The sequence below is a fragment of the Solanum pennellii genome, chromosome 1 (genome assembly GCF_001406875.1).
Source record: "Solanum pennellii chromosome 1, SPENNV200".
In the NCBI taxonomy this organism is placed as follows: Eukaryota; Viridiplantae; Streptophyta; class Magnoliopsida; order Solanales; family Solanaceae; genus Solanum; species Solanum pennellii.
The window spans coordinates 62,210,009-62,227,598 of NC_028637.1; the positions used below are offsets into that span (position 1 = coordinate 62,210,009).

Below are 17,590 nucleotides of genomic sequence, written 5' to 3' on the forward strand. Positions count from 1 at the left end.
TTGAGACTTTTCACAACTTGATCACCAAGTTGTAATTTGTGCAATAGAAAATAATTGAACTTCTTGTCAAGTAGAAGTTGCAAAAATATATTTATGGTAATGAAAATAAGTACATATTTGGACTCTTCAAACAAGTGTTTGATCAAATCCTTTTTCTCCAACAATTTGACACTTTTCACAACTTGAACACCAAGTTGTAGTTTGTGCAACAAAATGTAATTTAACTCTTGTCAAGTTGAAATTGTTGCAAAATTATATTAACGGCTATAAAAATGAGTACATATTAATTATCTAGATAGTCTTCTTGTTTGAAGTTGAACTATTTCATCTCCTTGTTGCATCAATTTTTGTTCAACTATTTAATTTTGCCGCATAAAATGTTGTAATTGCATAATTGAGCTACTATTACAATCTTTCTTGTGTAAAGACTAAAAATAGAAAACGTACAAAATTCAAAGTGAGAAAACCTTCATATTTATAGACAACAAAGGATAGTACGAAAAAGTGGTTATTATGCCTTATCAGATAAATCACAATCCTTCAGAAAAGTCATAACTCATCGAAAATGTAATAACTCATCGTAAAAGTCATAACTCTATCAAAAAGCTACAAACCTTTGGAAAAGTCACTACCCATTAATATTAAAAGGTGTCAACTTTTAATATGATATAGAACAAATAAATAAATATAATATAAAAATACAACATATTAACTAAAAGGGGCGTTTAAGTTGGGGATATTATAATAATTTAACATTCAAATTAGAGAGTTCATACTTTTAAAGTGTGTGTCTGTGTGTATATATATATATATAGACTTCAACTGACATACTATATGCTAGAAAAAATTGTTTTTGATAGTTAATATTGAAAACAAAAATTGTACTATATCAAAAGAAAAATTATTGATATAGAAAGTAAGAACAAAAGTAAAAAAGCCGGTACGTAAATTAGATTATGGAAAAGAAAACGTTGGATAAGGTAACTAATCAACTGCTTATGTGTATTTTAAGATTTTTCCAAAAAGAGAAGTTGAAAGCATAGATACTCAACTGATCCAAATAAGTTAGTGATGAATTGATTTACAAAGAATGATGATAGCAGCAAGTAAGCAGAGGTAGCTAATAGATTCTCTCGGCTGTGGAAACTGGACGCAAGAAAATAACAATAACAGTTATGTTGTCTTTGCTCCCTCTTTCCGCAGCTTCTGTTGCTAACCTCTTTGAACACATTCCTGCTTCTTTCACTGTGTCTCTGATTATGTTCACTACATCTTTCTCACTAACAACATCCCAAAGCCCATCACTTGCCATTACCTGATAAAGCAAATAAACATGCATCACTATATACATACCATCATTTTAAATCCAAACAAAACAAGCATCAGAACTGTAATGTCATAACTTGTATCACTATATACATATTGTCAACTACTGGAGCAATTAATTGACAGTTGTTGATAATAACATTGGTACAGACACATTATTAAGTCAAGATTAGAAGCAAAATAGCGATGAGAATGTCCTAATATACACAGAAACAACGAGAAGAGGAAAATAAAAAAAAACAAAGGGGATTCACAAGATAATAGTGCGCTCTTTCTATACACAAGGTGCTGCAGTTACATATCTCTCACCAGGGACCCTAATCTCCTATTTTGCTCCTTTAGAATCACTCCATCCACAACTGGCTGATAAATGATCTATCAAGTTATCTGGAGATAGAAAACTAGAAAGCTAGAAAACACTTGACCAAAAACCTTTTGGCTTAATTGGTGGCAAATTCCACACACCAAAGATACTTAAGGGTAAAATGTTTTAATGATATGCAACTTCAATTTAACTGGATGGTAACGCCCAAAGACGAGCACAATGAACTCATACGATTAGGTAACTCTAAATTGGAACAAGAATTCAAAGGTTTGGCTTTTGGACTTTCTTAACTAATAACAACTATGCATGCCTTACTATGAATGCCTTGAAATGACCTTGTGAGAGCCCTTCAAAAATCTAATGCAGTTTACAAATTCCAATATCAGCATTAGACTTTCGCATCCCTACTCTACTTCCTTTCCCCACCCAAAATATTCACGCTACCAGTTAAATTAATATCCAATCCCCTATTAAAAACAGAGGAGAAAGGGAAGAAAACAAAAACAGAAGTACCCATACATTTCAAAGTCAAAGTAATAAGAGTGGATGCAAAGAGGAAGCAACAACAGTCAAGGAAAAATAGGGCCTCAAACAAACAAATTATATTAGTAACAGACCGGAGTCCATGTCCTTAGCTGTATGTTATTTGTCATTATCTTTAATGGAAGTTGAAAAACAGACCCTTATGTGGGAACTGATTGTGCAACAACGCAGTATGTGCTTGCAAATAACTTGTTTTGATAGAATCAGAGATAAGAAGCTAAATCCGATCTGAGAATCAACTTATTGGTCTGGAAGTGGGTAAAATGTGGTCACATATAAATATATATTCACTACTAGGATTTGATAACAATTAGTACACTGAAATATCACGGAATGAAATTTTGTTGTTGTAATCCTTACAATGTATTCATCCTCGGCAGAAAGAGTAGTCGAAGTTATCTCAGGCTCTGCAGTTACAGCTGGCTTCAGATCATCATCGCCAATAGACCTTGTGACCTAGGGAAAGTAAATACAATCAGATTACTAAATGATAATACAATATCTATATTTTGGAAGATCCTATAAATCACCAAGTATTTTTTTTTTTTTGATGAAAAGGGAAACCCACAGCCGCTACCCTTTGGATGCGCACAGGGTAAAATACCCGCTCCTATGTAATACCTCGCAAACCACATAGGAGAGGTAATCCGCACTAGGCAAGCCTGGTGCGACGAGCTTGACCCAGAAGGCAAACCCCTTGCTTTCGCTGGCCTGCCTAAATAACCAACTGTTAAAAGAATATATTCTGCCAAATACAAATCCAATGCTATTTGCTGCTAGTCTAGAGGTGTCGACCACCCCCACATATCATTTTGGAATGTCAAATATTTTCCATACTTGTATAACACAAGTCATTCACTTATCATTCGCCATACAATACATGAAGGAGTCAAGGAAGTACATTCAATGACCACTTATTCTGATATTTATACATTTATAAGTTGTATAACAACTTGATCATTGAGCTTCATGATATCTAAACTTTTTATAACTGTTAATGAATTAATATAATGCAGACACCACTTTCCCTTACTAAGGATTGGATAATGTGATATATATACACTTTCCCTTGCTAAAAGTATTGGATAATGTGTATACATGGGCGGACCCACCTTATATCAAGGGGGGTCAGCCGACACGGCTTCGATGAAATTTTTTAGTATTTATATATATACATAAATCTGAAAAAATAAAAACAAAAGTATAAATATTATATATGACACTCCTTAAACAAGGAAGTATCGTGGCACGTTTGGTTCACACTGAGTGAAGTAGTCATGTCTCTCAATGCACCCGGGTTCGAATCCCAGTAAGGGCGTTTTTTGCTTCAATTTTTTAGCGTCTTTCAGAGAAAAGTTTAACCCTATCCCTACTCAAATTAGGCTAAAATAACCCAATTGAACTAAAATACTACATATAACCTATTATAATTTTTTTTTACTTATTCAAATCAGAATTGGATACAATAATAAGACATAAAGTAAAACATTTCCTACTCAAGTTAGGTAAAATAACTCAGTTGAGGTAAAATACTACATATAACCTATTATAAAAATTTTTTTACTTATTCAAATCAGAATTGGATACAATAACAAGTTATAAAGTAAAATCTAAGTTGAAAACAAACCTTCAAGTCTTGTTGCAGTCTGCGTTGATAGCATGATGCTACTGTGGTTTTTTCTTTAATTTTAAGTTCTCTTTTCTTTTATCTCCCATCTTTTTAGTTTTAATTGAAATTTCTTGAAATATCAATGTTTATAAATTTAATTTCTTGAAATTGTTTAGAGTTATCAAAATTATTTAAATTTGCAATTCAAACCAAATCAATGGAGAGATTATTCTAAAGTATCTCGCAATCTTTCAAAATCAAGTTCAACACCTCAAAATTCTTTTAAATTAGAAGAAGAAAACGGTAATGAGTTGGAACAAGGTCGACAAAACTGTAAGAGTCAATATAAATTCCTTAAAATTTGATCCTGGAGAAAGGTTACCAATTCGAAAGTATCATCCGAATGAGCATGATGCAATAAGAAGAATGTATCTTCAAAATGGTCCTTTTCAACCAAAAAATCATCAATTTCCTCAGTCGAATTTTTATGGTAACTTACATCGTTAAGTGTTGAATAGTTTCGTGAGTATGATTGGTTGGAGTATACTGTAACAAAAGATGCAGCATTTTGTTTCTATTGTTATTTGTTTCAAGATGAAAGAATTAATCAAGGAGGAGGCAATGTATTTTCAACCATAGGATTTACAAGTTGGAATAAGTGCAACCTTGATGAGCATATTGGTAAGCCAAACAGTGTTCATAATCAATCAAGACGAAATTGTGAAGATTTATTGAGACAAAAACAATCCATTCAAAGTGCATTTGCTAAACAATCTGACCAGCAAAAGTTAGAATACCGTACTCGTTTGGAAGCTGCAATTAATGTGATAAGATATCTTTTGAAGCAAGGATTGTCATTTCGAGGCCATCGTGAAGATGTATCCCCTTATAATAAGGTAATTATATTGAGCTCCTTACTTGGTATACGAAGCTATGTGATAATATTGACAATGCATTTAAAAAAGCTCCAAAGAATAATCAACTTCTCCATGTATTCAAAAAGATATTATCAATGCATGTAAGATTGAAACAATTAAGTGTATAATTGAGGATTTAAATGATGATCACTTTTCCATCTTAGTTGATGAATCTCGTGATATTTCATGTAAGGAGAAAATGGCTATTGTCTTACGATATGTTGATAGAAGGGAAAGTGTGATGAACGATTTCTTGGTATTGTTCATATTCGTGATACTACTACTTTGTCTATAAAGAATGGAATTATTGATTTACTTGCTCAACATCCTTTAAGTCAATCTTATATACGTGGACAATGTTATGATGGAGCAAGTAACATGCAAGGTGATATAAATGGGCTAAAAAATTTGATGCAACAAGAAAGTAAAGGTGCTCATATTATTCATTGTTTTGCACATCAACTTCAATTAACTCGTGTTGCAGTTTCTAAAAGATGTGATGAAGTGCAAGAACTTTTGTTATTGGTTTCTGATATACTAAATATGGTGGGAGCTTCTTTCAAGCGTAGAGATGAACTACGCGAAGCTCAAGCAAATGAAATTGAAAAGGCATTACGTAAAGGTGAACTTGAAACTGGTAAGGGCTTGAACCAAGAATTAGGTCTTGCTAGAGCAGGTGATACTAGATGGGGATCTCATTACAAATCTTTTAACAATTTTATCCTCATGTTTGGTCCTATCACTAATGTACTTGATGCTATTGCTGTTAATTCTCGTTTTGAAGAGAAATGTAGGGCAAAAGGATATCCTATAGCATGTTTAACATTTGATATTGTCTTCATGTTGCATTTCATGTGCATTGTTTTGGCAATTACAAATGATCTAAATGCTGCTTTTCAAAAGAAAGAGAAAGACATTGCAAATGCCATGTCACTCGTTGGAGTGGCAAAGAATCGACTGCAACAACTACGGGATGAAGGTTGGGATTCACTTATAAAAGAGGTATCTAAGTTTTGTATCAAATATGATATTTTGATACCTAAATTTGAAGAGTTTTATGTTATCCGTGGAAGATCACATCGTAGAATTGTTGAGTATACTATTTTACATCACTATCTAGTAGAAGTATTTTATAAGATTATTGATTGGCAACGTCAAGAACTCAATAATCTCTTTGATGAGGTGACAACTGATTTGCTTCTGGCTAATTTCTTGCTTGAACCCAGTTGATTCTTTTTCTAATTTTGATATGGAAAAGATATTGAGATTGGCTGAGTTATACCCTGATGATTTTGATAAATACTCTGTAGTTGACCTTCGCTTTCAGCTTGAAAATTACATTGTCGATGTTAGAGATCCTGACAAAAGGTTCTTCGGTCTTAACGGACTTTCTACTCTTTCCAAGATACTAGTAGAGACGAAGAAGCACATAACTTATCCTCTTGTTTTTTGACTAGTTAAATTTGCTTTACTTTTGCCGGTAGCTACACCTACAGTCGAAAGAGCTTTCTCGGCGAAGAAATTGATTAAGACTGATTTACGAAATCGAATGAATGATGAGCTTTTGAGTGGTTGTTTGGTGCCTTATATAGAGAAAAAAATATTTAGTACTATCCCCGATGAGACTATTATGAACACATTTCAAAATATGAAAGCTCGTCGAGGAGAGTTGTAGTAGTTTACTTGATTTATGTTTTATTAGTACATTTTCAATAATTTTTATTAATTTAATATTTTTATATCGATTATTTATTATTTATTTATTTTTAAATATCGACAACACTTACAAAAAGATCCTGCGTACACCACTGTGTGTATATACATTTGGAACATGCACCAGTGCTACTTTTTATAACATCACATAGCTTATTGTATATATTTCAAATGGAACTGGGATCAGAGGCAAGTGAGAATCTAACAGACACAGGATATAACAAGGGAACTACTCCAACAAACTGGGAAGTTTGCATATATGCAAACCTCCAGAATATACACACACATAGAAGGGACAAACAAGAACATCCAAGCTGAAGCTGAAAACTGGCAAGACTTTGGTAGAAATGGAAGAAAAAAGTGTGCTCTAGATACTATGCAAATCATTAAGCAGTGTCTATGAAAATATGTGAAATTGGGAAGACAAACCTGGAGAGCCGCATCACCCACCCTCCATGTATCCACTTGCCATTTGACAAGGCCACCTGCACGGATAATACGTTCCCGCTCCTCAAGACAACTTGCAACATGATCCTATGACAGTACCATATATCAGTGGAAATGCAAAGCCTTGTGATTCATCAGAAAGCTAGCTAAGAAAATGAATCATCTTACCCTACTTAGAGCATATGGAATCCCAGATCGACACAGGATTGTTCTGCAATCACCAGCATTAGCAACAACAAGTTTGTTTCTGACGATAAGAGCAGCTATTGCAGTACAACCAGGGTGCCAATCTTTCTGAACTGCTCCCTTGCGTTTGCGAGAAGAATCAAGTTGTGTCCTGAATGCAACATCTGTCTTTATGAATGCTTCAAAAAGCGCATCAGAGGGACTGCAAAGTCATAAACATCCAAGAGTTGAGTGCCTTGACTCTTTGAAAACTTCTTGGTCATTCACAAACAAAAAAATCACAAGTTAAGCATGTAAACCTGCAAACTGAACCAAGATTCTGCAAAAATCGTGGTAAAGCTCCAGAGGAAAACTCAGCAGCTGCTGAACCTGTAGGCACACTAGTTAAGACGGCCATATTCCAGTGAAAAATGTTTATAATAAGTTTCACTTACGAGAAATAAAATGGCTTCATAGTAACTGGTATCTCCTTTGTTTCCTTAACCATAAAGTACAATCACTTAGGTTAGAAAATTACTTTAGCATCACTTTAACATCAGTTGCTATTAGAATACCAAATTATTCAAATATTTTTTGAACTTATTTTATGAGAAGAGCTTAGACAAATGGAAAGTTCATTTCGAGTACAACAAACAGCAAATATTAAGGAATCAAATGCCAACACAGTTTCCAGATTAAAGGGACGCTGCTCTCTGTAATAATGCCAAATCAGAGGTGAGGGTAATATAGTCCAACAAAAGGAGTTAACCATTCAATCATTTTGTCAAACCCTTTTGGAAAATGTCACAAGATTCTGTTAACATACACTAATAATAGCAAGATATTATGCCACTTCATTATTATTACTATTTTAACTTGCATTGCTCTTGAGTTTTGTTACTGTTATTACTATATAGAAGTGAAGAAAAAGCTATATGATATCGGACACAATGTTCCTTGTTTTTCAAAAACCAAGTATTAAAGACATGAGATAACATATGATACCAACGCGTTCCTCCAAAAATTTACTAGACACCCACATTTCCAGCTCTTTAATCTAACAAAGCTAATGAGAACATTCAGGTTGGATGTGTGTAACAAATTATTTATTTCCCTTCTAATGATAGTTAACCTAAGGGTAAACTGGTAGAAATTCAGAAATTTGTTCAATCCCGTTTCCTTTTTTTCTACATGTTGAATACCAGTGGTCATTCAATTCAACAGAGGAAGGACTTGGTATACTACCTCGATGACCATCAAAGATTGCAAAGATGTGAATATCCTTTTCATCACACAACTGAGGCATAAGGAAGTGTCTATCTTCCATTGTTTCCCTTCTCCCACATGATGCAAAGGAACCCCAAGACAGAACTGGACTATAGATATGATCATCTGAAGAATCCAGCCATGTGCTAGCAGCAAGGGCAGTAGGAACTCTTTTCATAAAGTCTTTACCTTGACTGAACCAGCTAATATTCTCCTGATAGGTTTGGAAATTTGCAGCATCAACGCCATTTGAAGAAATAAAAGCTTCCCCTGAGGCCTTCTCCATACAGCCCCTTCCAACATCATGTTCCAGAATAAAATCAAGTTCCACGACAATATCATCAAATGAAGGCCTATTTTGTGGATCTTTATCCCAACATCTTTCTATCAAAGAGACTAAACTTGCTGGAGCGCTGGATTGAATGTCAGCTAGAACGGGTCGTAAGCCTTCAGATACAACGGCTGCAGTAAGTTGCTGCTCAGTGTAGTTCATTTCAAGCACCGTATGGGCCTGCCACACGTAGATATAGGAACCAGAAAGCATCTAAGATATATGACAGACAAAATCAACTGCTCGTGACCTCTTTCCAAATGTAAAAAATAAGATGATGCATTCGAAAAACAGTTTCTTGAAATAAAAACCAACTCCCATTTTGTATGTGAAGGAGAAAAACTGCAAGTTCTCTGTCATTTCAAAAGGATAACCGCATTCTATGAATCTTTATAACCATAAAATTGGTTCTATCTAGTGAGTGTTTGGATTTACTTATTTTCAATGGATTTTGGCTTTTAAGCTCTTTTTTAGTTTTGGAAGTGTTTGGGTAAGCAGTTTCTTAAGGCTGAAAAAGTACAAAAATAAGCCAAAAGTCAAAAATTGGGCGTCTCCAACTTATGACTTTCAGCTTTTGGCTTATAAGTCACTTAAAAAAGCCATACAAACACCCCCTAGTATAATGATCAGATATACAAGATTAGAAAATGCACAACTAGAATGAGCATGCGTTTGATTGGCTTCAAAAAATTAGTCTATTGTAGCAATAAATATTCATTTAACATCTTCATGAAGAGGAAATGGAAGTTAAAACATATAACCTATTCTTAAGAAAATATCTTTTTCTATAGGATCATCTCATTGGTTCATTTACATTCCTAGTATAGTAGACGCTATGACACATACAATCATACTTACATGGTTTTTCTTTGACCCTTTCCACTGCTATAATAGCTAATGGATAAAAGATTGCAGTTAAAGCAATAGGTGAGACTCACCTTCTTCCCTCATTACTATTACTTGAGTCCTACAGCCCAGAGAGTTCATAAAACTTTAACATATATTAGTACATAAATCAAGAACATGTTGGGCTAAGGTAGTCAGTTTGTCTATTCCTGTGTAGAACCTACGTAAGGGACAATATTGACAGTTTATATTGAATAGCCACCAGCGTTTTATTGCTCAAAGGGAGTCTAGATTAATGTGTTGACGTGTCATCCCTTTATGGTTTTAGAAAAATCATGGTACCCTTTGGGGTGACCCAGTGGTTTAGGCTTGGGACTTTCATGATGGAGGTCTCAGGTTCGAAACCCCTTACCAGTAAAAGCAAGGGGTTTGCCTTCTGGGTCGAGCTCGTCGCACCGGGCTTGGCTAGTGTAGGTTACCTCTCCTATGTGGCTTGCGAGCTATTGCACATGAGCAGGGGTTTTACCCTGTCGGCTGCGGGTTCCCCTTGTCATAAAAAAAATGATGGTTTCGCCATTTCAGCACTGTTGTCAGGCAATTCAACATACTTTCAGGTGAAGCAACTCGTTCAGTATTTCAAATACATTCTTTTCATGGCAAGAACATTTTCTTGATCATTTATATTGATAACATTTTCATAATAGAAGATCATGGAAAGATCACCCCAGTTAAACAATATCTCCAGTTATTATAAAACTAAGGATTTTTGGAACTTGAAACATTTTTGAGGCACCGAAAAGGCACAACTCGGTAGTGGTTTTGTCATTTCATAATGAAAATAGCGTCACATATAATGGAAGAAACTGGTATGAGAGACTACACACCTACTGATACCCCAAATGTTTAACTTGTACCTGGAGAAGGAGCCTGAAGGATAGGTTGATACAGGAGACTTGTTAACTAACTCATCTCATAATTACACAAACTGACATCTCATTCAATTTTACTGTGCTAAGTCAGTTTCTCCAAGCTCCTTGCAACAGTAAATGGAGTGTTGTAATTTGAATTATCAGAGGTCTCCTGGAAGGACGGTTATATGAGAACAATGCACATGTAAAGATTGTTAAGTAATTTCTATGCAAAGTGGCAGGATCTCCTTTAAATAGATTATCCACCTCAGTATATTGCATTTAAATGGTGGTAATCTAATATCTTGGTAAAGTATGGCCAGATCAAGTGTAAGGCATCTAGTCATAGATTTCGTCCTACGTAAGCCTATAGGATCAAACCATTCTATCAAGAATCGCTGAAGGAAAGAATCAATAGCACTGATTTGTAAACAATCAAACAACATTATATGATAAATCGCCACAATTGTATGCATCAAAAAAATTGATTTCCAAATAGTGAACAGGAAGTGAAAAAACACCAACCTGTGTCTCAGCACGAAGATCAGTGTATGGAACTATGCCAGTAAGAAGTTCACTGCAACATGATAAATCCACAAGCTCTTAGAATGTAGAAATACAAAAATACATTTCAAAAGAAGTTTCAAAAAAAGAGTTAGTCCATGCATGTTTTAGGCTTTTAGCATCAATTACAAATTGAGGACAGTTTAATCCTTGCTACTGCTAGCAGCGCCATCAACGTATTTTCCAACATAGCATCACTAAAAAAAGAAAAACGGATATGCCAGTAGATTGGATACAGTCACACAAAACTAGCTCATTATGGGAACAACCTGGTCTTTGTCATGATCCATTAAAAAGAAGATAATAATAGAAAATAAAAGCAATGCTGCTGCAAACTTCGAGCCAAGGATCTAATGAGTAATAGAAAACAGAAGCAATGCTGCTGCAAACATCGAGCCGAAGGTCTAACGAAACAGTCTCTCTACCTTCTCAAGGTAGGGGTAAGGTCTTCATACACTCTACTCTCCCCAGACTACCCGTGGGATTACACTGGGTTTGTTGTTGTTGTCTCTGCAAATAGCAATGTGTCTCAAATTATTATCATGGGACACACAAAAGTTTCTGAAAACCACACTTCCTGAAATAAATTCTGAGGCCTTAAGAGGTCACACAATCCTCTTCTTGCATGAGTAGCCCATACAGAGTTCTTAAATTCTTATCACAATATTGTAAAGGTGGTAAGAGGTATGTCACCTAGAAAAGCTAATATGTTTGTTTCGATAATTAAGACTGAAACACAGGACTTGGCAGTTACCCATGAAACATCTTGCATGAAAAGTCTGAAGAAGGCATTTGTATCCAAGTTGGGGAAAACAATGCCCAAACCACTTTTTACAACTCAGAAAGCCTTTCTGTGAGCAATCTTCTATCTGATAATAATTAGAGCAGTCAAAAAAAAGAAATGAGAATACACAGTAGCTGATTAACTTGCTTCTACACACAAGAATCTCGACGGATCCATGTGGATGCAGAGATAGGATATCAAGATAATGACTTAAAGTAGCTGACGGCTACAGAAGCTGCATTAATCACTGCATCAACATCATTGAATGTTTTCAGCTTGTTACATAACCAACTATTTTTGGAAGACAAGTTCATATAATTTCCAAAGTTTAGAAGAGCTACATGGTGGACAAGTAATCAATTCAGCTTTGCTAAGCAAGCAGGAGCATCAAATTACCAGAGCTATTATCCATACATTTACCACTCTTTGTGACATATATCAAAAGAGAAATATCTACCTTGCAGCATCACTGAATCAATGATTCTTCAACTAAAGAAACTTTGACGAAGTCAAAGCTAAGGCGTTCCATTTAAATTTTCTGGAGCATTTTTTTTTATTTGTTTTGTTAACCGTGGTCTCCAGCCAGCTTGTGCACCTCGACTACTTCCCCGATACTTCTACCTCCCACTAGCAACATGCACCAAGTAATCTATCCACCAAGGCTAGAACATAGAGGAAATAATCACCTAGGGTTGTTTGGTGTGAAGGATAACACACCAAATAGTCATGGGGATTAAATTATAGTGCCACTTAATTTGTTGTTTGATTGGTATGTCCGGGATAACTTATTCCAGGATTAATAATTAGTACCGTAATAAGTTATCCCTCCCTGGGGTAGTATAGTAATTCTAGGATAACTTATCCAGGATAAAATAGGTAAATGACGAAGATATCCCTTTGAACCTTTTTTTATACACCACTTTTCATATTCATGAAGGATATCTTTTTAAACAAATAACTTGTTCTTAAAATTCATGCATCGTATATTATTTTGAATACAACAAACCAAACACTCAATAAAAAATAAACTCAACATAACTTATCCATCATAACTAATCCCAGCATAACTTATTTCATCATAACTTGTATTCAAATCAAATTACTCCGTAGTGTTTTATCTCTGTTGCGATTTGAACCTGAGACCTCGGGATGCTCAACCTACTTCATTGACCACTAGGCTACACCCTTGGGTACAATTTTCTTGAGCATTTTTAGCTTCAATTTGTTGTATTTATCCATGTTTATATTTCAGACATCATTACATAGAGAATATTCAGTTCATGTGGGAATTTTCTGTATGAAGGTTGAGGGTTAATGTATTTACAAGATATCTCTAGACTGTGAATGTCTATTAGTTTCCAGTATTTGTAAGATGAACATATGAGACGGTTTAAGGTAGACAAGAACGTGTTTTGGAATGTGAATGGATGAGTTTTCACTTGCTAGGGATGAAAAATTGTTTTACCCTATATGGAGCATGTATCATGTTTATGCTGATCTTTTTCCTCTAGAATTTATATAACAATAACAATATACCCAGTGAAATCCCACCAAGTGGGGTCTGGTTAGAGTTTATATACAGCTAAATTATTTATTTGGATTTAGTTCGAAACCCCTTGCCAGCGAAAGCAAAGGGATTGCCTTCTGGGTCGAGCTTATCGCACCAAGCTTGCCTAGTGCAGGTTAACTCTCTTATGTGGTTTGCGAGCTATTGCATCGGAACTGGGAATTTACCCTGTGCGCACCCAAAGGGTAGCGATTGCGGGTTTCCCTTGTCATCAAAAGAAAAATTATTTATTTGGATTCAATTCATTGAACTTCTTATAGCAATACTCAGCCCTTTGTTCATTCAGCCTTCTCACCACTCCATATGCATGGAGAAATCAAAGCCCTGAATTATGACAACAAATCAATGATTCTATATAGGAAGAAACTTGTTTAGAAGCAAAACAATATTCAAACAGCACATATATACATTGAAATCAGGCATAACAAGTTAGTAGCAGGTATGTGAACTTGCAGAATCACTTCCATTTATTATTGTGATGCAATGCAGCTGGTGACTACAATACTTACTTCACTGTTATTCCAAAGCTATATACATCAGACTTTTCAGTGTGGACCTCTTTCGTCAGCACCTCTGGTGCCATGTAAATAAGCGTACCAACCATATTCCTTTTATGGAAACCTCCAGTAGGCTTGCCAGTCGATTTCCAGTTTTCAGTGGAAACTAGTTTGAGATTTTTTTTGTATTCGGCCAAACCAAAGTCCGCGAGATGTGGTTGTAGCTGTCTATCAAGCTGCAGTATAGCGAAAAAAATTAATGGAAGTCTAGAGATAATTGGGAGAGGGACTCATTTAAAGTGGACAATGGTATGCATAAATACTGCAAAAAGAATCAGGGAGATCAAAGACATTACGAGAATGTTTGCTGGTTTTACATCTCTGTGCACAATCCCAAGGTTATGTAGGTACTGTAAGGCCTTTGCTGTAAAAGGCGAGAGCACTGTAAATTTGCTAACATTGAATTGTTTTGTTTTTATTACCAGAGGAATAAAGGAGAGAAAACAAAGTAGGCTAAACAATTCAATATATTTCCTATGTAGCCAAAAAAGTAGGGTAGCTGATGTGCTTTGATATCAAAAGTGTTAGGAGAAAGAAATGCCATTTAAGCAAACATCTTGTATGCTTAAAGCCATTTGGAAAGATAGCCAGTTTTAGGGAAAACTTGAGGAAGGAGGAAAAGTGTGGGATATACTTAACTTTAGTAGGAAAAAACATCTTAGCTAGAAGATTACTCTTTCATCTGCAAATGTAACTAGGACTCAACAAGATGTGATGGCATTTCCTGAAACATCCTGGTATTCGCTTCACCTCCTTCAAATTTTCTATTGCACTCCCACCACCAATGATTTTTCTTTCTATATATTTCATCATGGCTAAATAAATTCTCAGTAGTTGATATAAATATTAAACTACAAAATCTCATAGCAGTCCAGGTGTCTAGTAGTGATTCAAGTGCCATCCAATGCCCTTTCTTTCCCTTTTTATTTTTAGTCCATATGTGTCATCTACTATCAATGACAATCTGATATTGTAGTCTTCCAATAGAAGCTTAATTGCTTTTTATTTTTTAATAACCACAGTGTCTGCGTCAGCTTGCGCGCACCTCAACTAAATCCATGGGGGCATCAGCTACCTCCCACAAGCACATGTCTATCCACCAAATCTTAGACAGATGGAAATAAATCACCAACTGTTTTTTTTTTGCCTTGGCTAGGAATTGAATTTGCCATCTCATGGATCTTAAGTCGCCTCATTAATGAATATTGGCCTAAGCACACTCAATAGCATAGCATTCTCAATGCAAGTTTCACAAGATTGATCACTTACATGATCCTTCGTGGAAAATGTTATAAGTTCTTTGGAATTAAATGACATCATTAACCTTATTTGATAGGTTAAACAATTCCCACACCGAAAAAAAGAAGAAGTTTGTATTATCCATGTTTACGTGGAAAAAGACAAGCAGCTGAAAAATGCACATGCATAACACACCTAAACGAGCTGCGATTTCAAGTGCCTCTCTGATACTTGGATTCCATTCATCCACGTGTAATTTCCCGGCTAGATTTCCAGACTCATAGTATTCAAAGAAAAACATGTAATTTGGCGGCTTGGCGTGTGCCCCCACTAGCTTTGCTATCCCCCAATGATCCAATGTGCTATATCCAAAAGACATTTTAACAAAACTTAACAAACAAATATATCAACTAACCTCAAATACATAACAATAACTGATGATATTCTTGTAGGGAAACACAACAACAAGAAGTAGGGAGTATCCTCATATGGCTTAAAAGGTAAATATTCTAGTTTTGTCAATCAGAAATTGTAATTTTGTATACAGAAATATACGGAGAAGGGCCAATAATGCCTTCAACTATTTGAATTAGTACAAGACAATCCTCTGTCCTCCTTTTCGCCCCCCAAATACCCTAGACATCAATATTTTGGCTCAATGATACCCCTGACCTCAATCTTTTTGCTAGAAAATATCCTTATGTCTAATGGTTCACACTCCTAAGGTGGATGGAGGGAAATATTGTACCAAATCTCATAGTTTAGGAGTATATTAGGTCCTTCTCCGTTAAAAGAATTTGAAATTAATCAATATGTGGACTTATATGATTGACCTGATTTTGAGTTCCATAGCCCACCCCCTTCACTTCCTCTCTCTTCCACTTTTCTCTTTTGGGATCTTTTCAATCATTTTAAATTTAATTTTCTTAAGCTTGTGGCATTCATACAAGAAATAATTTGTTCCAAGAGGTACTATTTGGGGCCAAAAGGTTAACGTCAGGGTATTTGGAGCCGAAAGGTAGATGGAGGATAGTTGAGGCATTTCAGGCCATTCTTTGTTTTGTATATCGTTCTTTTACTTATCCAAGTGACAGAATTTGCTACTTCCTGTATTTCAAAAAAAAAAAAGTGTTCTAATTGTTTGTCTCAACTCAGTGACATTGAATACTTAAGCTTCTAACTAGAATTTACATAATCAAAAACTAATAAAAAGTACAATAAATACCAATTTTGGTTATAAACTTTTATCTTATAAAAAAAGCAATTGTTTGAGTAACTACATTTCACTTTAGGGACACTCAAAACTTCATTATTTTTTTAGAATTGTTGGTTTATGAGGTAAATTCAGTCAAAGCAATTTAGCAAACCTAAATCAAAACCCCAATTCACAAACAATTTGCTCATAGGTAAGGACAAAGTAAGAACTACTTACTTTGCTGTTCCATGATATACACTTTGCTATATAGAAAACACATTTTCATTAATCAAACAAACTAAGGAAGGAAATTCACCACAATAATTGCAGTTCTTTATGGAATTTATCAATATCTTCAGATGTGGACAAGATGGGTTTTTTAACAGCAACTTTTTTACCATCAAGAATGGCTTCATACACCACACTTTCAGCCCCTGCAACCAAATAAAGATTAGTAAAAAATTGGTATATAGCTGCATGTCTGTAAAAATTTTGAAGTGTAAAATAAATAAGACCTCGAGCAATAGGGTGAGAGAGAGAATAAGAAGGAGGAGGGAGATGAATGGGGATTCTTCGGCTGGTACAACACCCACGAATGCAGGTGTTAGGTTCCAAGATTTCCAGGCCCATGTTCAACAATTCACTGTCTTCTCTTCCTCGTAAAATTGTATAAGAAATGGGCAGCTGAACAAGTGATCAGATTCTTCACTTGAATGTGGACCTGGTGACCCAATTGGAGGACTTTCCGCGGTTGGAAAACAACTTCGTCCACCATTGGCCCACCATACACATTTTTTGCCACATAATTCTTTTTGATAAAATATATTTTTGAAAAATGAGATAAGGATTAAAAATACACCTAAATTATCTTTTTTTTTTGTTTCATGCCTAAATTATCATTTTTTTTAGTTTGAGAAACACACTCAGTGGTGAACCTAATGCACTCTCTCTTTTATTTGAAAAAATCTTGACACATGACATTCTACATGAGTAAAATATTTCACCTTGATAAAAATTAAATAATAAACTATTAATATTAATTAAAGATTAAAGTATTACTATCATTAAAAAATAATTTTTTAAACTTAAAATTTGAATTATTTTTAACCCACTCCATCACCTCCTCCACGTAACACCCCCTTAAAAAAATTTGAAATATTATTTTATTTTTAAAAATTAAAAGTTCTACAGCATCATATTTTACCCTCTACTCCTATTTTTTTTTTACATTTTTCTCATTTTTGTTAGATATGTACGTACATATATTTTTAGAAAAAAAAATTTATAC

General features: G+C 34.8%; 1 protein-coding gene across 3 annotated transcripts; it reads right to left on the minus strand.

The window, feature by feature from the left end:
- Positions 1 to 929: 929 nt before the first annotated feature.
- On the minus strand, positions 930 to 17,031 carry LOC107007788 (protein kinase and PP2C-like domain-containing protein). 3 transcript variants are annotated; one of them, XM_015206560.2, is made up of 12 exons: positions 16,818 to 17,030; positions 16,619 to 16,736; positions 15,303 to 15,469; positions 14,165 to 14,232; positions 13,821 to 14,044; positions 10,922 to 10,973; positions 8,291 to 8,822; positions 7,366 to 7,435; positions 7,049 to 7,268; positions 6,863 to 6,967; positions 2,555 to 2,650; positions 930 to 1,315 (listed from the first exon to the last, which is right to left on the minus strand). In XM_015206560.2, exons 1-12 carry the CDS (start codon positions 16,930 to 16,932, stop codon positions 1,121 to 1,123), a joined length of 1,962 nt encoding a protein of 653 aa, XP_015062046.1. In that variant the 5' UTR covers positions 16,933 to 17,030; the 3' UTR covers positions 930 to 1,120. The 3 variants fall into 3 exon arrangements, with proteins under 3 accessions (XP_015062046.1, XP_027769874.1, XP_015062047.1); XM_027914073.1 differs by having other exon boundaries at positions 958 to 1,315; positions 14,165 to 14,250; positions 16,818 to 17,031; XM_015206561.2 differs by lacking the exons at positions 13,821 to 14,044; positions 14,165 to 14,232; positions 15,303 to 15,469 and having other exon boundaries at positions 958 to 1,315; positions 16,818 to 17,029.
- Positions 17,032 to 17,590: the final 559 nt, after the last annotated feature.